This window comes from Diabrotica virgifera, chromosome 1 (genome assembly GCF_917563875.1).
Source record: "Diabrotica virgifera virgifera chromosome 1, PGI_DIABVI_V3a".
Classification (NCBI taxonomy): Eukaryota; Metazoa; Arthropoda; class Insecta; order Coleoptera; family Chrysomelidae; genus Diabrotica; species Diabrotica virgifera.
This window is the reverse complement of record NC_065443.1, coordinates 207,840,129-207,863,221: the sequence shown is the minus strand read 5'-3', so window position 1 is coordinate 207,863,221 and position 23,093 is coordinate 207,840,129. Positions and strand designations below refer to the sequence as shown.

Genomic DNA, 23,093 nt, shown 5'->3' with positions numbered 1-23,093 from the left:
TTATTAACTATTTTTAAATCATACGTGACATGCCGTTGTGGCTGGATAAAAGTTTGTGTTTATTTTTCAAACACCTTCGTTTGATAGGTAGGAATGTAGCTATGAACAAGTACGTATACCTCGTCCAATTTACTTACCGTTGCACGTCATCCGCGCCATAGGCTGTGACACGATACCAACACGAAATATTTAGGCGGTGGGTGTGTTCTTTTTTAGAATCAAAATGATTCTAAAGGGGAACACACCTACCGCCTAGATATTTCGTGCTAGTATCGTGTCACAGACTCTGGCGCGGATGACGTGCAACGGTAAGTAAATTGGACGATGTATACTAGTAATATTAGTTATTTTGTTATTAGTTCATTATTAGTACCTATGTATTATGTATTACCAGTTAAATAGTAAAATAAATACATATAATGATCAATTAACTGTGGATTATTTCATTTACGTTGCGTTACGTGGCTTCCGTGTGGGTAGCTCGCTGTTTATTTTAAAATTAACAAAGTAGCTCAACACATTGAAGAGGTTGCCGACCACTGTACTAGACTACTCACATTGAAGTTACCGCTTTGCTCACCAGACCCGCTTGCCAGAATGACTGAGGAAATATAAAATAAAATAAAATCTATTCATAAATGATATTTATTAATACAAAATTAATTAAAAGTTTAGTCATCACATGTTTCTACCAGACATCTTGTGGCTATAACATTCTTGTAAAACATTGCAGATGGTCTGGGTGTTCTTGTTCTGTTTGAAGAACTAAAATCTACTTCATAGAGTCCAAACTTTTGGCTATAATAAATTATGGATTAGTTTCTAGATTTCTACCCAAGCAAATTATTTTACTTACCCGTAACCCGAAGTCCACTCAAAATTATCCATAATACTCCATACAGTGTAGCCCAAGATGCTGACATTGTCCTTTTCCATGGCGTCTCTCAAAGCACTTAAATAACCCTAAAATGCGGTAAAATATGTAACAGAATAACTTATTTCTTTTTTACTCTCTTATATACAGTGTGTCAATTTAAAAATTGGAGAGCGTGACACCGCCCTCTATAATTTGGTCCGTCCTTATAGAAAATCTAAAAATATCCAAAAGCACGGCAAAGTTATTTGTGAGGGAGACATTTTGTAGACCAATTTTCAATTAAATTACATCAACCCTCTAGCGGAGGCGGACACAACCCCCAAAATCTTTAATGAAAAGAGGGTTGAGTGATACCTTAACAATGATACATTATATTCCTTTTCAGTAATTTTGGAAAAATCTTGGACTCAATACTCCGGAGTTCAGAACTTGATACTTAATATCTTTACGATTTTACTCGATTTTTCCAAAAAATCTCCAAAAAATACTCAATATAGCTACTCCAATATTAAAAAAAGGTGTTCTGAACTCCACACTCAATATCTTTTTTATTTGGTTTTTTAAAAAGTACTGAAAGGACATATAATCTTTGTGGTATTTTTTGAAAGGTAGTTGAATGGCCTTTACAATGAGGTATCACACAACTAACTCTTCGTTCTATTAAAGATTTTGGGAGTTGTGTCCGAGTCCGCTGCCGCTAGAGGGTTGATGTAATTTAGTTGATAACTGGTCTACAACATGTCGTTCAACTACCTTTTCAGAAAAACCACATACATTATATTTTTTGTCAGTACTTTTTAGAAAATTCAGTAAAACCAAAATCAAAATATCAAAATATTTTTGTAAAGGTAGTGTAACGGGCTTTGAAATAAGGTATCACTCAACCCCTATTAACGATTTTGGGGTTTTGTCTGCCCCAGCAAAAGGGTTGACGTAATTTAGTTGAAAGCTGGTCTACAAAATGTCCCCCTCACAAATTAATTTCAAGTTTTTTGCATATTTTTAGATTTGCTATATGGACCGAATTATAGAGGGTGGCACCGTTTCAAATTGACACACTGTATAGTATTTATTACTATAAATTATAGACGGTCTGATAAGTAACCTTCTTTGAAATAAACAACATGTTTTCTTAAAAGTTTTTTTCTGTTTTATTTGATATATGAAAACCTATGGATTGATTGGGAAAATCGATTCCAACAAATAGGACAGGCAAAAGGAATTAGTTATTGCTCACAAGTTACCGTTCCATATAAAAATTACAAAATTTCCCAACATGGGGAGAGGTAGAATGACACATATGTGTCGTATGAGGAGTGGACATTGTAGTGTTCCTGTACATTTATTTAGATTGGAGGTAGTGAATAATTCAAATCAGTGTTTATGTGGCAGTTTAGGAACTTTACAAAATGTTTTATTGGAATGTACTAGGTTAAAAAGATAGTCCCAGTTGTTTAGAAGGGAGCTAGAAGGTGATCCGACATTAACTGATGTGTTAATTTTTAAACTCAAAGACAGTAATCGCAGTGCAAAAGTTTTTAACACCAACAACGACTCGTGTGTAGCTTGCTTAAAAGTTTTAGACTTTATGCTTGCTTGTAATGCATGTGCTTAGTGCGGTTTTGAGTGATAGGACTAGACTATTAATAGTAGAACTTTATGCTAAAATCACAATCAAGATGCAGTAGAAATAAACAAACCAAGACACGTCAAATGTTACGAGGATCACTCCCGAATCATAATTGCATTTGTACAATGTGCATAATTGTACAATGTACATGCATTTTACCAATCCAAATCATGATTTAGAATGTTTATATATTGTAAATCATGATTAAGAAGTACTGCTCGTAACATTAAAGTGTCTTAGTGTGTTTATTTCTACTGCATCTTGATTGTGAATTTAGTATAGTTATGGAGCTTATAAACAATTACAAATTGTTTTTATCTCTTAATTATTTCAGATTCAGGAGCTATGAGCTTAAGCCCAGATATACTAGGTACGGCTCTTGAATATTCAAGTTTATATTCACGGATCCTGGCCGGATAGCCCTGGCAGCTAAGGCCATTCAAATGAAGAGAAGAAGAAGAAAAATAAGGTTTGTCTTGATAACTTACTCTAATATAGTAGATTCTTCTATCATCTTTATCGCCATAAGAAGGATAACCATTTTCTGTTACTATAATTCCTGGATTATTATATTTGTCCTTGATCCAATTGACTAAATATCTTGCACTCCATGGGACTACCTATAAAAAGTGGTCTAAGTGAGACAAATAATAGATGAAGATTGGGCATCAGTATTAGGCAGTGCTAATAGACAGTTGTTAACACGGATATCTACGGATGTAAATAAAAAATAAAATATTGCGCCTCCCTGAGACGGAATATTTCTAATAGGTTGTTATGCTTATGTGTCCGTGGCCACCTTTTTTGTCTCACCGGCTAATCGTCTGTGATATGTGTGTGTAGAGAGAGATAGAAAGAGAGAGAGAGAGAGAGAGAGAGAGAGAGAGAGAGAGAGAGAGAAAGAAAGAGAGAGAGATATATGGCATTAGACAAAGGTGAAGAGACTGTACCAGTAAAATGAACCGATTTTTTTGGCCCAAAAGGCATTAAAACATTATTGTGCAACTACAACTGTTGTAGACTTAAACCGTCATCATCATCATCACACAGCCAAATTTGTCCACTGTCGGACATAGGCCTCCTCAAGATGTCTCCACCCTTCTCTGTCCTGGGCAGCTGCAATCCAGTTTGTCGCTATTCTCTTAATATCGTCGGTCCATCTTGTAGGTGGTCTTCCACGACTTCGTTTGTCCGCTCTTGGCCGCTACTCTAAGATCTTCCTTGTCCATCTGTTGTCTCTCTGCCTTGCGACGTGTCCTGACCATTTCCACTTCAACTTTGTAATGCGCTTTATGATGTCTTTCACTCCAGTTCTTCGCCGTAATAAAAATAGCCGATTTTTTGGTCCAGATGGCATCAAAATATTATTGTTGTGAAATTCTGTATTAAGTCCTTTACCCCAAACATCAGAGAATTATTTTAATTATAATGAAAAATATTATTTCAGGATAATGGATATATAGCATAATAAAATAAAAAAGTCAATATGTAAATTCGTACAGGTTAAAACAAATTTTATATCAAAGTTTAGGTGGGTACAAAAGATATTTTCAAGAAAGTATGCAAATCATACAAGGGGATGATTGTTTAAATAATTAAAAAGGGGTCATTTTTGCAAGAAAATACTTTTTAAACTGCTGAGGTAATTCACTTATTAATGAAGGTCTATGGGGTATTTTCCTGCAAAGTTAAAGGGTAAATCTTTCACATAAGATTTACTGAATTAAATTTGACCCCCTATTTATTTAATTAATTGTATATAAAACTTTAAAAACAAATTTGCAAAAAATTATTTTTAGCGTTTTAAATAAGCACTATAAAATATCTTATTTTACAGACAAAGTTGCGATATGTTACCAGTATTAAGGAAAAAAAATAGGTCAAAAAATATTTAATATTTTTTAAAATATTGAATTTGTTTATTAAATGTTACTATATTTTCAATTGCAAAAATGCGGTTGTTGCCAAAGAAATATTCACCTGCTTAAGATCTCATTATTTTTATTTTTAGGTATATTTTCGATAAATGTATTGATAAATTCAAATTTCAATTAAACTCCCCCCTAAAATGGCATTTGAAAATTATTCAAATATGTTTATAACTTGTTTTTTTAATAACGTCGCGGGGATTAAGTATTTTGAAATGACGTTTTGATAATCGCCTTCCTGGGAATTTTTTATTAATTAACAAAATTTTTTTGTCGTTTTTTTCTTCTTCTTTTTTTCTTGGAGTTATATTACTACGGGCCCTTTTAGGGTTAAATTTTATTAAGAATGTCGAATCTCTGAGTTGTAGATTTGTAGCGTTCCGCTACGTTTACGAGTAGCCACTCCCGACAACCGTAATAATTAACATCGAATAACAAAAAGTTACCTTACGATCGAGGTAGGAAAATGAAAACAGAATGAGTGCTAGCTAACCAACGACTTAAGAAGGTCAAATACAGACAAATATGTGTTGGAGAAAAAACGGCAGATGTCATACATAAAAGAATAGGAGATATTCAATAAATCTATTTTGGAATTGCAATTACAAAGCAAGCTAAATATATCTGTAAAGATATAATATTCCTAAAATGAACGTCTGCCGTACCTAGAGAATTATAAAATAGAACCAAGCTTTTAATATCCCACAAAGACAACTTATATGGAAAATGCACTAAGAATAACATTCCTATTAATTATCTGGAACGTAAATCTTCCCTAAGATGTGTATACTCATAGAGCCGCTTACCGTCTGATAAACCGGCACGTCCATAAGCCAACACTTGGAATTAGAGCTGAAGGAATTTCATCTAGATTGGAACAAAGATAAGTGTACTTAATTAATGTTCTCATTTATAGACCGAATTGTGTTCCGCAATATATTATATATTTATTCTACATTTGTTGTTAAGCATTAGATTATTTTTTAACTTCCCTTATCATATCTTTTACTATCGGTTGTGTCTACACAACAAATAATATTTTGTCAATTTTTCATCTAAATCTCAATGCATGTAAGGGAACATAAGTACTTATAGACCTAGAGCATTGGTCTCTATAGGGTTCATTACATAATAACTTAGGTATTGTGGTAGATAATATACAAGTATATTAATACGGTATTATGAAGAATATCATCTGGTTCTGTTGACTAGCACTCACTATTGTTTTTCTGTCTCTTTATTGTTTGTATCTGAAAGAAACGTAAACTCATAGAAATCATTTAATAGTCGGAAACTTTTACGTTATCTGCTTATATCTTGGCAACCAAAATTTTAACATTACTCATATTCATTATTTATATTATTAATTAAATGTTACTATTATATATTCATCTTGCAAGCCAATGTTTTACATTATTATACATTATTTATATTTTTAGCTAGAAATTTTACATTATATATATATACATTAGTTACCAAAATCTTACTTTACATATATCTAGGTATTTTTTTTACACAATAAAAATAAGGTATACCTATTGGGTTTGTATCATTTCACCTGCACCTGATATCTCTCAACTATATGTGTTCATATAATATTTTATTTCAGGATTAAGTTATTTGGATTGTTTATATCTTTCTCCTTATTTCTCTCTCTTTCTCTCTCTCTCTTTCCCCCTCTCTCTCTCTCTCTCTATATCTCTCTCTCTCTCTATATATATCTCTCTATATCTCTCTCTCTATATATCTCTCTCTCTATATCTCTCTCTCTCTCTCTTTTCTAGTCTCCCACACTGTTCTATCAACGAAGTAAAGGCTCTAAAAGGCATTTACTTCTGGCGCCCATCTTTGGTTTATTGATCATAGGTCAGTTCTTTTCTTTTAAGTATTTCATTACTTTTTAATTTTTCTGGTTTCTTCCTTTATCACTATCTCTTTCTCCCCTAAACAACAGCACGAAAATAAGCCGATCTCCACTTCCTGAGCTTTTACGTCTCATCCTCATCCTCATAATTAATTTGTTATCTTCATTCTAATTTTAACTTGTTAAGCCGTTTCTCACTACTCCTTTCTCTTCATCAATCAAATTTTAGTACCAAAAAAAATATAACCCTACTATAAGGGTTACAAAGTGGCGAGCCCATCGTGGAGCCGTTGTTTTCATTTAGGTGGTGATTTAGTGTTAGTTACACTACATTCTCTTATTCAATTTGGTTATTGCGAATTATCACTTACAGTTTGTTGTTGTTTTGGAAAAAAAAAAAAGAAAAAGTTGATAGTAGCAGTGTATCATTTTGTTTTTTTTGAGAGAGTATACAGGTGTAAGGGAAATTATTTTAGAATTGAGGATATAGCATGAATTGTTGGGTGGTATACGAACATAAGTTAAAAGGTAATATATAAATGTTTATTGAAGGTGACGTTAATATTTAATAAACTGAATTTTTACATTTTTATACGTTACATATTTTTTGGTATCTTATAATTATTATGATATCCTGTACTGGCACTTGTATCCACACAATTATATATTTTGGGTTATAGGTATATGTTTATTAGGTTCTGATTTCTATCTCAATTTTAGATTACTGTATGCGATTAAATTTGCGGGCTTTGTGCCAGTTGTAAAATTTTTTTTTATTGAGTTTATCTATCTAACCTTCATTGGGGTGTTTTGTCTTGATACTGAAAGTTTCTTTTTTAAAATGTCCACTTTTAAAGTTGATCATTTACTGGTAAAAGAGTTAGATTACGAGCTTAAAATCCGAAGTATTGATGTTACTGAATATCCTACCGTCGAGGCTAAACGCAAAATATTGCGTGGAGCTCTGCGACAGGAGAAGAAAAATAGGAGTTTTCGGCAAATTTCTTCCTCCTGTATTCCCTTTGACAAACATAAGGAGGAGATTGAGGACACACTGAAAGACCTTACCCAGAAAATCGGGATATTCAGGGGTACAATACTGGATCCTACCTTTGCTAGATTGTCGTCTAGAGTAGCTCATTTATCTGAACGAGTAAGTCGCTTAGAGTGTGATACCGATGAACAGGAATTATACCAGAAAACCGTCGCAGTCAAAATCTTGGATATTGAAGGTGACCTCGATGCTCGGGGAAACCCAGCTGCTACCTCCACTCCAAATGCACCCATACACAATGCGTCACCCTTCCCATTTTCTAAATCTGCCCAAGTTCATAAATGGGGTATTTCTTTTTCTGGTAAAGGTGATCGTGATACTGTTGTCGCTTTCTTAGAGAAAGTTGAATGTTTGCGAATCTCTAGATGTATTCCAGAGGATGACTTATTTGCAGCCTCCGCTGAGTTGTTTACCGGTCCTGCGTTCACTTGGTTTATGCATAATCGCTCTAACCTTTCTTGCTGGAAAGATCTGGTGCAAAAACTTAAAGCTGATTTCCTACCATATTCCTACCAAGATGATCTTTTGGATGACATTAAAAAGCGGAAACAACTCCAGAATGAACCCGTTACTATGTTTATCAACAACATCCTTGGGTTGTGTAGTCGTCTTGACATTCCTCTCACGGAATCCGAAAAGGTAAGAATCATCATGAAATCTTTGTTACCCTCATATCACTCTCAACTAGCTCTTGTAGAAATCCGTAGTATCGACGAACTTACGGAAAAATGTAAGCGGTTAGAAGAAACATTTTCTTGGTCTAATCAACCCTCAACTGTAGTTTCGTCTCGTCCTTTCCCGTCTTCTAGTCAGAATTCCTTTTCACGAAATCGATCATGGCAAAATAAAGTACCGAAACACAATGTATCTACCGTTACCTCCACGATCTTATGTTGGAATTGTTATACTCAGGGACATGCCTTCTCTGCATGCCCAAACCCCAGATTGCGTCCCTTTTGTTTTGGGTGTAGCCTTGAAAATACCACTAAACCCAGGTGTAGGAATTGTCAGGGAAACGGTCGTTTAGAGGATTGTACCCTGAGCCCTCCTCTGACAGTCTCTCCATCAGGGAATTCCGTAACTTCCATAAACAATACAGGACTCAACACGTCAAGCCCTCCCGTACCTTCTACCAGTCGAAAAGGGAAAGGTATTTCGTCCAAAAAGACAACAACTTCAAACAACAACCTATCTCAAGATTAAGTTATCTGAAGCAGACACCCTTTAATGTCGAATCAGATAATGATAGTGTTTCTTTCTCAGTATCTTCATTAAATCTCCCATCTCCTTGTCTCGAGCAAGAACTTAACTCTGCGTTAATTCCGTTACCTTTACCTTCTTCTTCCAGAAAAATTAAGGAAGGAGATACCTGTCTACCTTTATCTCAATTTTCTGGCAACACCATAGTGATTGATAAAACAACCTTAGATTTAAATTCTCTATTAGTTAGGAAACATAACGATAATCGTCCGTATCTCCCTATCGAAGTATTAGGTCAATCTTGTTTAGCACTTCTAGACAGTGGTTCAAACATATCTTTACTAGGTTCTTTATCTCTTCGTTTAATAGACAACGATAAAGTCAAAGTTAACCCGATTTCTTCTCTTCAAGTATCGACTGCTGATGGCACTGTACAACCCATCACGGGAAAATTCGTAACAGAAGTCTCTGTAGCGAATATACGCAGAAATGTTACTTTTTATGTTATCCCCTCAGTGCAAAATTCAGTTATCCTTGGAATGGACTTTCTTAATGTTTTTAATAGCACACTTAACTGCTCTGATTTTTATATGTCTATATCTTCATTTAATATTTCGAGCTTGAATGCCGTACAAGATTTTTCTAGTTTATCAAATGAGGAACAAAATCAGTTACAAGAAACTATCTCCAAGTTTAATTCTATCTCCTCTACGGATAAGTTAGGCCGTACTACCTTGCTTTCCCATTCTATTGAAGTGAATAATCCCACACCATTTAGGCAATACCAATATCCGATACCCCAAGCGTGGCAAAAAGATTTAGACCAAGAGATTGATGAAATGCTTAAACTTAATATCATCGAACCGTCTACCTCTTCCTATAGTAGTCCATTATGGCTCACGAAAAAAAAGAATGGATCATTTAGGGTCTGTTTTGATGGACGTAAGTTAAACAGCATCACAGTAAATCGGGATGCTTACCCGATCCCTCGAATTGATATTATCTTGAGCAAAATTCAAAACTCGAAGTTCATATCGTCTATAAATCTTTCAAAAGCTTTTTTACAAATACCTCTTAGTACTGAAAGTAGGAAATATACCGCTTTTGCCGTCAATGGTAAAGGATTGTTTCAATTTGTAACAATGCCTTTTGGGTTAGTATCTGCTCCCCAAACTATGTGTCGTCTCATGGATATAGTAATAGGTCCTCAGTTAGAGCCCTACGTGTTTTATTATCTTGATGATATCTTGGTAGTCACCCCGGATTTTTCTACTCATATCGAAATTTTGAATAAATTATTTGTCCGGTTAAAAGAGGCCAATTTAACGGTTAATCTTGATAAATGTCAATTTTGTCGACCAAGTTTGAAGTTTTTAGGCTATATGGTTGATAACCAGGGTCTTAGGACAGACCCTGAAAAGGTCGCCGCTATAAGAGATTTTCCCATCCCAAAAACTACCACCCAAGTTCGCAGAATTTTAGGCATGTGTGGATATTATCGTCGGTTTGTTCCGTCTTATTCTACCTTACTATCACCCCTTACTGATCTTCTGAAGGATAGGAAAAAAGGCCAAACGATTATTTGGACTCCTGAGGCCGATGAAGCGTTTAGGCGCGTTAAAGATGCACTAACGAGCGCTCCAGTCATGATCTCACCTAATTTTAACGAACATTTTTATCTGATGACCGATTGTTCTAACACCGCTTCTGGTGGCGTGCTATTTCAGGTGAAAGATGGCTCTGAACACCCAATAGCTTATACAAGTAAGAAACTGAATAAGGCGCAGAAAAACTATTCGACTACGGAGAAAGAACTATTAGCTATTATTCAGGGTTTAGAAGCTTTTCGTTATTATTTAGAGGGTCGTAATTTCACGATAATTACGGACCATAGTTCTTTGGTATGGCTTCACAGCATGAAAAACCCTTCTCAGAGACTTTCCCGATGGATATGTAAACTGACTGCCTATTCGTATAAGATTGTCCATCGAAAAGCAGCCGGAGTAGTGGTTGCTGATGCTCTTTCTCGTGTTTTTGATATTAATGTTTTAGATATATCTTTATTAACTCCTGATGCGTGGTATCAAAATATGGTCGATAAGGTTACTCAAGACCCACAAAGATATCCCGATTTTAAGGTGGAGAACAATGTGCTGTACAAACACATTTTAAGTCCTGTTGAGGTATTATCGAATATGACCGAATGGAAAATAGTTGTACCTACGCCAAACAGGGAAAATATTTTGCGTATGTATCATGACGAAGTTACTGCTGGCCATTTTGGTTTCTATAAAATTTACCACCGTATTGCTGAGTTATATTATTGGCCTGGCATGCGCAAATCCATTAAAAGGTACATCTCTAAATGCATAGTTTGTGCTACTTGTAAACCAAGTAACTTACCACAAGCTGGTCTTATGGGTTCTTTTAGAAATATTAATTTCCCTTGGCAGATGATTTCTCTCGATTTAATTGATCCATACCCTCGTAGCTATACAGGAAATACTTATTGTCTCGTAGTAGTGGACTATTTCACCAAATTTCCTTTGGTTTGCCCTCTTCGGAAAGCCACAGTCCCAGCAATTATTAAGTATTTGGAAGAACAAGTATTTTTAGTATTTGGTGTTCCTCAAATTGTCTCCTGTGACAATGGGCCCCAATTTATCTCGAACGCTTTCAAGACTCTTATGTGCAAATATAGGGTGCAGAAGATTTTCTATAATGCTGCATATCACCCTCAAGCGAACCACTCAGAACGTGTAAATCGTAGTATTGTTACCGCTTTAAGGTCTTATACATTTGAGGACCATAGGTCGTGGGATCAATACATTCATTCTGTTGCCCAAGCCATAAGGACTTCCACTCACGAGGTCACTAAATGTTCTCCCGCGTATCTTAACTTTGGTCGAAATGTTCCTCTCTCAGGCGATTATTTTGGTTTAATTTCCGATAATGCAACTACTTTACCACAAGTTTCTGAGAATCTTCATCGACTAGAGGATCTCCAAAACCTACCCCCTGTATTTGCCGATATTCGGAAGAGATTGAAATCTTCTTATTTACGTTCCCAGAAATATTATAATTTAAGGAAAAGACCGTTACGTTTTTATCCTGGAGACCGAGTCCTAAAACGAAATTTTGTGAAATCAAGTAAAAATGATGCCATAGCGGCGAAATTTTGTCAGAAGTATATTCAATGTACGGTTTTAAAAGTCATATCGCCTCTTGTCTATGAACTAAAAGACAATTCGTCCAATAAACGAATTGGTCGTTTTCATGTCAAAGATCTCCTACCTGATAAAACAGTCATGGATTCTGAGTCCTCGACCTCAGAGGATGATTAGGTATTAACTTGCGTTCTGCATTAATTTTGGAACCTTTTATCGCAGTCTGCAACTTGCTAGTTTCCTAAAAAAACTCTTATTTTTGCTATTTGGTAATTATTATTTTTACCTCTGCTCTTGATTTTACCTTGATAGTTAAGTGTTCACATATATTATGGACTCAGCGTTTGCACAGGGAATGTCATAACATTTGTCTGGTGTAATAAATGCATTATACAGGGTATTCCATTATTATCACTTCTCAAAATATTAGACTGTTATAGGTAAATTGCTTTTAAATATTGTCTTTTCACTTTTATTAGTAAATTTTGTTGTATATGGGTATATAGGTGTATCTAAGCATAATACGTGGGTTCGAATTCGTTGATCAAATTCCGGACTAGATCGTTAGCGGATTTCGTAATCCATGCTATATTTTGTGATGGATGTACTTTTACCTGGAGTCGCTATGTGGCGAATATGGTCGTTGACCATCTTCGGTTCTGTAGCATAGATTAAGTCTTCATCAAGTTATACAATGGATTTTTTTCTTGTACAAGGCAATAACCCAATACCTTTAATATTAATTTCGTTGATGGTTGTTATATCAATAATTTTGGAAAATACATTCATTAGCTGTTGTTTAGTGACTACTCTAATATTTGGTTTTCGTTTTCTTACGCATTGGTCCACTATAGTAGTCCAGTTCGGACCTCTTCTGTCATTGATTTTAGGAACTGATCTATAAATATACGGTTTCAGATGAAATTGTTTGATTTTGGTTCTTAAATTTTAGTTTTACCTTTGAGAAATTGTAGTTAAGAACTTACTTGTGTTGATGCTTATATATGTGTTAGTATAAAAATACACTGATTATCAAACGTTTTGGTATATCGTACACTGAAATCAGCTGTAGCCTTAGGCTATAGATTTATCGGATACATATATTAAGTTAGGTTATCTTTAGGTTACCTTTCAATGATTATTACCTGTGATTATATTAAGTCAATTCGGGAATGGATTATGAATTATACTGACGGAACCATATTTGGATGGATACGATAATGGCTATCCATTTGTGGAACTGTTTTGTTTGTCAATTTTTTTTTGCTGTGCATTCTTAACTACCTGGTTTATATCTGCATTGGATATATAATATATTTAACTTAGCGTATCGTACTTCACTTTATCTTATCTTATCTTATCTTACCTAAGAGAGTTATGTTACATCTCTATTTCCTTACCTTAAGTTATCTTTGATACCATGTTTTGAATCGGGTGGAGAATATTCTGGTTACTCTCGGTTGAATATGTCAACAATAAATTTTGTGTTCATCTTTGGATTAACTTAGGTGCTAATATCCAAATCGATAGTGAGTCCGATAGTGAGTAAGGCCAAATTTAATGGTTCTTTATGTAGTTGGGTGGATACTTTGTTTTAGTCAGGAATATTTTTTTCTAGTACCTTTAGTTCACGTTGATAACAATTTGGGGTTACGTGTAATCTAAGCCTTTAATGTGAACGATTTAATAAGTTTAATTGATGTAAGTAATGGTACAGCAAGAATAACTATTAGTAAACTTTAAGATACCTAGTATACGGTTCATTCGTAAATAAAGTCTGGATGCAGATCATCAGACTAGTCCTTGTCTACGTTAAGGAAGGAAAAGTTCCTTTCTCGCGATCTCCGTAAACCATACCGGTTCCGGAATCTTGGGAACTTACCTTGATGCACTCTTGTGTTGGATCCACACAAGTGTGTCATACTTTTTTGCCCGCACTCTTCCATGCTCGGAAGCATGAGAAGTGTTGCCTTTTATTTCCCTTGTGTAAATATGTGGTATAATGTGGATGTTTACCCACTTTGAGCCAAATTCAAAATTAATGTTTTAGGTTAGATTAGATTAGTTAGTTGATGTACTAATCCTATCTTTAACTTTGTGGAGTGGTTGTGACTGTAACTACAGCTACAACTGCTAGGAGCTACTACTCCTGACCCATATTAAAGTACTAACCCTGCCAAGAATAAACTTCGTTTTGGTTTTTGCCAGAATAATTTTCTGAAGGAAAATTATATCGAGTGGAGGGGGAATGTAGCGTTCCGCTACGTTTACGAGTAGCCACTCCCGACAACCGTAATAATTAACATCGAATAACAAAAAGTTACCTTACGATCGAGGTAGGAAAATGAAAACAGAATGAGTGCTAGCTAACCAACGACTTAAGAAGGTCAAATACAGACAAATATGTGTTGGAGAAAAAACGGCAGATGTCATACATAAAAGAATAGGAGATATTCAATAAATCTATTTTGGAATTGCAATTACAAAGCAAGCTAAATATATCTGTAAAGATATAATATTCCTAAAATGAACGTCTGCCGTACCTAGAGAATTATAAAATAGAACCAAGCTTTTAATATCCCACAAAGACAACTTATATGGAAAATGCACTAAGAATAACATTCCTATTAATTATCTGGAACGTAAATCTTCCCTAAGATGTGTATACTCATAGAGCCGCTTACCGTCTGATAAACCGGCACGTCCATAAGCCAACACTTGGAATTAGAGCTGAAGGAATTTCATCTAGATTGGAACAAAGATAAGTGTACTTAATTAATGTTCTCATTTATAGACCGAATTGTGTTCCGCAATATATTATATATTTATTCTACATCTGTTGTTAAGCATTAGATTATTTTTTAACTTCCCTTATCATATCTTTTACTATCGGTTGTGTCTACACAACAAATAATATTTTGTCAATTTTTCATCTAAATCTCAATGCATGTAAGGGAACATAAGTACTTATAGACCTAGAGCATTGGTCTCTATAGGGTTCATTACATAATAACTTAGGTATTGTGGTAGATAATATACAAGTATATTAATACGGTATTATGAAGAATATCATCTGGTTCTGTTGACTAGCACTCACTATTGTTTTTCTGTCTCTTTATTGTTTGTATCTGAAAGAAACGTAAACTCATAGAAATCATTTAATAGTCGGAAACTTTTACGTTATCTGCTTATATCTTGGCAACCAAAATTTTAACATTACTCATATTCATTATTTATATTATTAATTAAATGTTACTATTATATATTCATCTTGCAAGCCAATGTTTTACATTATTATACATTATTTATATTTTTAGCTAGAAATTTTACATTATATATATATACATTAGTTACCAAAATCTTACTTTACATATATCTAGGTATTTTTTTTACACAATAAAAATAAGGTAGGTATACCTACTGGGTTTGTATCATTTCACCTGCACCTGATATCTCTCAACTATATGTGTTCATATAATATTTTATTTCAGGATTAAGTTATTTGGATTGTTTATATCTTTCTCCTTATTTCTCTCTCTCTCTTTCTCTCTCTCTCTTTCCCCCCCTCTCTCTCTCTCTATATATCTCTCTCTCTCTATATATATATCTCTCTATATCTCTCTCTCTATATATCTCTCTCTATATCTCTCTCTCTCTCTTTTCTAGTCTCCCACACTGTTCTATCAACGAAGTAAAGGCTCTAAAAGGCATTTACTTCTGGCGCCCATCTTTGGTTTATTGATCATAGGTCAGTTCTTTTCTTTTAAGTATTTCATTACTTTTTAATTTTTCTGGTTTCTTCCTTTATCACTATCTCTTTCTCCCCTAAACAACAGCACGAAAATAAGCCGATCTCCACTTCCTGAGCTTTTACGTCTCATCCTCATCCTCATAATTAATTTGTTATCTTCATTCTAATTTTAACTTGTTAAGCCGTTTCTCACTACTCCTTTCTCTTCATCAATCAAATTTTAGTACCAAAAAAAATATAACCCTACTATAAGGGTTACAGATTCTAGACCTAAAAATATTAAGATTTAACTAAAATCTCTTAAATAAAATGTGGCTACTTACTGAGCTACAGGGTGTTTTATTTAAAAATTTAAAAATGATTGTTACCAAGTACTTTAAAACTATTTGACGTATCCTTATCATACTTGGCAGTAAGTGTGGCTATTTTACATCCTACTAAATTGTGATTAATAAACGTTTCTAGCTAGTGCCAGAGGCTTACAACAGGGGATAGTGAATGATTGACCCTTCCCAAATTCTACGCCACTGAGTGAATTACTATTTTAGCGAAATTTTTCGATTCTCCAATACTTTGTATGTAAATAACTTTATTGGTATCGATAAAGTCATCAGTTTGAGAGATATTGGAAGTTTAAAATGAATGAATGAATATTCTCCAATAGTCCAATATCTCGAAAACTAATGACTTAATCGTTACCAGTAAAGAGTATATTATTTACATAGAAAGTATTGGAGAATCAAAAAATTTCGCTAAAATAGTAATTCCCTCAGTGGCGTAGAATTTGGGAAGGGTCAATAATTCACTATCCCCTGTCGTACGCCTCTGGTAGTAGCTGGAAACTTTTATTTATCACAATTTAGTAGACTGTATAGTACCCAAGTATGATAAGGATACGTCACATAGTTTTAAAGTACTTGGTAACAATAATTTTTAAATGTTTAAATGAAACACCCTGTAACTCAGTAAGTAGCCACATTTTATTAAAGAGATTTTAGTTAAATCTTAATATTTTTAGGTCTAGAATCTACAACTTAGAGAGTCGACATGCTTAATGAAACTTAACCCTAAAAGGGCCCGTAGTAATATAACTCCAAGAAAAAAAAAAGAAGAGGAAAAAACGACAAAAAAATTTGTTAATTAGTGAAAAATTCCCAAGAACTCAATTATCGAAACGGCATTTCAAAATATTTAATCCCCGCGACGGTATTAAAAAAACAAATTATAAACAAATTTGAATAATTTTCAAATGCCATTTTAGGGGGAAGTTTAATTGAAATTTGAATTTATCAATACATTTATCGAAAATATACATAAAACTAAAAATAATAAGATTTAATACAGGTAAATAGGTTTTTGGCAACAACCGCGTTTTTGCAATTGAAAATATAGTAACATTTAATAAACAAATTCAATATCTCAAAAAATATTAAATATTTTTTGACTAATTTTTTTTCGCTTAATACTGGTAACATAGGGCAACTTAGTCTGTAAAATAAGGTATTTTATAGCGCTTATTTAAAGCGCTAAAAATAATATTTTGCAAATTTGTTTTTAAAGATTTATGTAAAATTATTTAAATAAATAGGGGGTCAAATTTAATTTAGTAAGTCTTATATAAAAGATTTACCCTTCAACTTTGTAGAAAATAATCCTATAGATCTCCATTAGTAATTGAATGACCTCAACCGTTAAAAAAGTATTTTTTTGTAAAAATGACCCCTTTTTAATTATTTAAACAATGATCCCCCTGTATGATTTGGATACTTTTTTGAAAATATCTTTTGTACCTACCTAAACTTTGATATAAAATTTGTTTCAACCTGTACGAATTTACATTTTGATTTACATGTAGTGTAATTTTATTTTACTAGACTAATATACCAAGTATAAGTCGCACGCTTACAAAAACTTTACGACGAATTATCACTAGACGAAAAGGAAGTTGGATTCAGAACCCTAAGAAGATTTTCTGGAAGAATGCGACAATAAAGAATCTGAGCAGTTTGACTATGATGAAGATAATAATAATGAAGATTGTTATTCTTAAGATGAACTAATTAAGAAGTTTACATATAGAAGTTTATTTAAAAAGTTCACATACAACTATAGGCATCTACATAAAAACAAATTCTGATAATATTATACGATTTTATGAAGGTCCTACAAATAAATACTGCAACTTTCACGACAGGTCCACTAGCTTCATGGAAGTTATTTTTTCTCGATGACGTTGTAGAGGAACTGGTCTTCTATATGAGTTAAGAATTCAGGATGTTCAAGACAGCTTTACACAAGAAAGGGATTCAAAAATACGAGACAAATCACGAGCTTCTTAGCTAAATTTTTCGGAGGTATTTTTGTTAGAATATATTCAACTATAAATTATGGTATTTTTATTATTGTTAAAATGGACATATGCAGTCTAAGTGGGCGGGCTGATTCCCCGTACCTTTTAGGTCGAACACTCTTACGTAAAATTGCGAAAAAGTGTCGAGTTACATTATGAATGTGAAAACGATGTTAGTAGAGTTTTGAGTTTGATTTTTCAGTCTAGAAGTATACGTTGTATAAGACACATCTTAATTTCTCTGTTTGTATATTATTATAATACGGTTCGGTTATAAAATAAGTAGTTTGTTTACGTTTATTTGTATCTTTTATTATCTGCTATTTCTAATAATTTTCGGTGTGTAATATCGTTGTACAGGTTCCAGTTCATTATGCGATTCATAAGATTGAATAATATTGAGAACTTGACGTTCTGACAAATTAGTAGCCATTAGAACTTTCTTTGAAAGATTTGTAAGTAGCGCATTATTTCGATAATAGGATCATATATCCTGTAGATAGCGCATTATTTCGAGCTTTTCGTCGAATAAACAATTATTTTGTTAATAACAAAATAAGAACATGTTTTGAGGAATTGCGACTATTTGCATTCGATTCAGCGACCAAAAATACACCAGAGAAGACCTTAAAACTATCAATTTATTTACAGGGCTTCTAATGATTCCTGAAAAATAGCTAATTTTAGCATAATTTGTTAATAACAATTAAACGCACCATATTTGGGCTTCCAGATCACTTCCATTGGATTCAGCGACCCAAAAAACCTATAATACCACCATTAAATCACGGCGAGCTAGAATTTCCCACGGGACCACTAGACTAATAATGAACAAGTTTAACCCGGGAACAGTCACGCTCACTTCTGCCACGTAAGTTGCGGCAGTGACCACTATCTCCTACGTTCAGATATTTCATTTCCACCGAAAATAGAAAAAGAAACGCAGCAAGGTAATAATTCAAATGAACAGCTCCAAGAAGTACGATACAATTTGAATAGTTTACACCAAGAAAGTGTTAAAAACCTATATAAACGTAGACTGGAAGAAAAACTAATTGAAACGGAAGATAATACCAGAAATGTGAATCAGTCATACGAAAACATCAAAGAATGTATACGCGCCGCTGCCTTAGAAGCACTAGGGCGATATGAAAAAATCGTACATCGAAAACCGTATTGGTGGGATCAAGATATTTCGCAGGAAATAACAAAGAAAAGAGAATTGTATCAAAAATATCTGAACACAAAAAACGTAGAAGACAGAATACATTATAAAAGAATGCAAGCGAGGGTCAGGAGAAAAATATATCAAAAGAAAAACGAACTCTGGACAAAAAAGTGTACCATGCTAAATACATACATAGGGGGAAGCCAAATTTCAGAAAGTTGGAAACTATTAAAAAATTTAAGAAACGACAGAAAGAAAGACATGATTCAGTTCATATCACCACAAACTTGGGAAAGATACTTTGAAGATTTACTAACAGAGACAAGAGAGCCCTTCAAACAGATACAATCCAACGGTATACAAAGCGTCAGGTTGATAGGATCACCAATCAGAGTAAATGAGAGAGAAGTCGAAACCATATGTAAACAGTTGAAGAATGGCAAATCACCGGGCCCAGGAAATATAGCTCCGGAACTCATCAAATATGGACCTAAAGTTTTAATTAAGCGGCTAAGACAACTTTTCCAGCAATGCTTGAATAACCATGAAATACCTAAAGAATGGAAAGAGTCACATCTGAGCACTATCCACAAAAAGGGAGATAAATCAAAACCTGAAAACTATAGAGGAATTGCAGTCACTAGTAGTATCAGCAGAATATATGGAAAACTTATTAAAAATCGAATAGAAGAAGAATACCAAAATATGGAAGCCGAAGAACAGGCTGGTTTTCGCGCAGGTCGATCTACAATAGATCATGTTTTCTCCATTACTCAGATAATTGAAAAGAAAGTTGCTCGTGGCCAAGAAGTCCATCTGATGTTTGTAGACCTTAGAAAAGCGTATGATAGTGTCCCGCTGGTTAAATTATGGGAGGCACTGGAGAAAACAAATGTAAATATAGAATTGGTTGAAGCCGTAAAAACGTTGTACTACCAACAAACAACAAGAATTAAAATGGGAAATCTCATAACACCTGGATTCACAGTAACTAAAGGACTAAGGCAAGGATGCTGTATCTCACCAACACTATTCAAAATATACCTTGAAGCAGCACTCAACAAATGGAAGAAAAAATGTACGAATATGGGCATACCCCTAACGGACTCAACTTTGTACACGCTGTGCTTTGCGGATGACCAGGTGATCATCGCACAGGACTCTGAAGATCTTAGTTACATGATGCGAAAACTATTAGAAGAGTTTACAGAGTGGGGCCTAGAAGTGAATATGGAAAAAACTGAATACATGAGTATCGGAGGAGACCAACATAGTCTCCGAGTAGAGGAAAATCAAGAAATAAAATTAAAAGACTACAAATACCTGGGAGTAAAGATCACTCAAGACGGAAAATTAGATGCAACTATTAAGGAACGAAATATACAGGGGAGGAAAGGCATATCCTTACTAAACAGCGTACTGTGGGATAAAAATATTTCTAAGGAGAATAAAAAAAGAATATATAACACTATAATAAAAAGCATCACAACATATGGATGCGAAGTTTGGCCCCTAAAAGACAGAACAGAGAAAATGCTTAGAGCAACAGAAATGGACTTCTGGCGCCGTTCAGCGGGAATATCTAGACGCGACAGAATAACAAACGAGATAGTCCGAGAAATCATGGGGGTTACACATACTATTGTTGACGACATCAGGACGAAACAACTCAGCTGGTACGGACACGTAAGGAGAATGCCGGAGAATAGAATACCAAGACAAATCCTCGAATGGCAACCAAGAGGAAGGCGCAGACCAGGAAGACCTAGAAGAAATTGGAGAGAAGGAGTTGATAGAGAAATCAGGGACAGAGAACTCGAGGACGATCTATGGAATGACAGAACGAGATGGAGATTGGAAATCGGAAGACGTCGAAGAACGTTGTAAACCGATATTATATATATAAGCAGTCGAGCGATTAGATTAAATCTAATAATACGAATTTAAAACAAATTTCTATTTTATCATATGTATTTTTTTACTTGTTACGTTAAAAATATATATTTCTAAAAGTTTTAAAGCTGATTGGTTCTCACCAAAGCTATAAATTCCACAAAAAGAAATTTAAAAAAATTAAAAAATAAATATGTATCTAGTTCGCTTTACTATAACCCTCCTCGAGGCAATTACGAGTGAAAAGTTATGTTGCAAAATTTTTCATGAAGTTATCACGGAAAAGGATAAAATGTAAAATTTTTTCTAACGGCGCGACTGCTCCCGGGTTGAGACGATTCCACCAAACACCGCAAATAATGAGGGTGGTGTTGGCTACCCAACAACACCATTCCGATAAAAATGGAATGGAAAAAATTACCTTCGTATATAAAATAGTGGTATTTTCCCATTCAGGTGGATAATAATTATTGACTGCTACATCTTGCCACTTACTAGGTGGGTTCTGTACTGGTGGGTCGTACCCAAGGTCAGCTACCAAACTTCCGGTGTAAACATTTAAGCCGAAAAAATCGTGGGTCCCCTTTATATATTCAATTTCTTCCTGTGTAAAGGTTGGCAGACGAGATTGTTCTCGTCCTTCTGCCTTGCTACGTTCCGCTACTCTTGTTTTTACAATTTCTGGATAGTCTCCAACGTAAATAGGATTGGCATATACACCTAGCTAAAAATAATAAACAAATATTAAACATATTAGAGTGTAACAAAAAGGGAGGTCATAAATTAAATCACATGTTTTGGGACCAAAAATAGTTCGATTGAACCTAACTAATCTACAATTAGTAACAGAAACTTTGAAGTTACAAAATGAAAATCGATTTTTTCAAATATATCGAAAACTGTTATGAGGTTTTTAGTTCAAAAAATAAACATGTGCCATTCTTATATTCTTTTTCTCATGATCATCTTTCAGTGCGTCACAGTTTTTCGATTTCTCTCTAACGCATTAAATTGTATGTGACAGAAAAAAAGGCACGTCTGGGAATACTTCGGTAATTATTCTAGTTCGGTGATTATTCTAGTTGTCGATAGATGGCGCCATAATCAAAAAAGAATTATTTATTAAATAAAATAATAATATTATCAATATAATCTGTACAATTTATAAGACTATACAAATGAAAGAAAATACCATTTTATAAATGCAATAGACACAATTGATTTGGTTTTATTCCAAATTGAAAATAAAATTTGACAACTGTCAGATTTAACTAAAATGTCACGTTAGAATAAATGTCATAAATGTGTATTATCACGGACTTACCTTTTTTTCTATAATTTGTGACGCACTGAAAAATGTTCATGAAAAGGAGAATAGCAGGGATACCTTAAAAAATATCAGTGAAATATGTACACTCCATAAAAATTCTATGGGGGTTTTGTTTCCTTAAACGTCCGAATTAAATTTTAATGGCGGTGCACATTGGTTAAACACAAGGTTTGAAAAACTTTTTTGCCTCTTAGTATTTTTTCGATAAGCCAGTTTTTCTAGAGACGCGGCTTCTTTTTAATCAACATTGGGGTTTTGTTCCCTTCAACCCACCAAATGTTTGCGTACGTTCCAAATAATTTATTATTATGGTACCATTAGTTAAACACAACGTTTTTAAAACATTTTTGCCACATAGTATTTTTGCGATAAGCCAGTTTTTATCATCGAGATGCGGCTTCTTTTTTAATACGTTTTAAAATATACCTAAAAAATGTAAATTAAAAATAAATTTCCACATTATTACCTTTTTTATTATATTAGGTCCCTATAATCTCACTTATCCATGTAAAAATATGTATTGGATTTTACAAATAATAATATAATATAATATAATAATATAATAATATAATAATATAATAACATAATAATATAATAATATAATAATGTAATAATATAATGTTCAAGATATCGCGAAAAAAATTGGCTTCTCTAAAAAGTACTAAGAGACTTATAGAAATAGTACTAAGGAAAAGTAATAAAATTAGGTACTAAGAAGGTGTTAAAAACATTTTGTTTAACTAACGAACTACAATAATAATTTAATTGGAATGTACACAAATATTTGGAGGTTTAGGGAAACAAAACTCCCATAAAATTTTTATGGGATGCAGAAATTTTACTTTAAATTTTTGAAGTGAAAACTCCTTTAGGGACGTTGT

The 23,093-nt window shown here is 33.7% G+C and overlaps 1 protein-coding gene across 1 annotated transcript in view; it reads right to left on the bottom strand.

Annotated features, from left to right (window-relative positions):
• Positions 1 to 629: 629 nt before the first annotated feature.
• LOC114336058 (myrosinase 1) overlaps positions 630 to 23,093 on the bottom strand; it is an 86,622-nt gene continuing 64,158 nt past the window's right edge. The window contains exons 6-9 of the mRNA XM_050646832.1: positions 21,304 to 21,606; positions 2,996 to 3,127; positions 857 to 963; positions 630 to 798 (exon numbers count right to left, since the gene is read on the bottom strand). Coding sequence (XP_050502789.1) covers positions 672 to 798; positions 857 to 963; positions 2,996 to 3,127; positions 21,304 to 21,606 — 669 coding nt within the window. The 3' untranslated portion in view covers positions 630 to 671. The remainder of the gene's footprint in view (positions 799 to 856; positions 964 to 2,995; positions 3,128 to 21,303; positions 21,607 to 23,093) is intronic.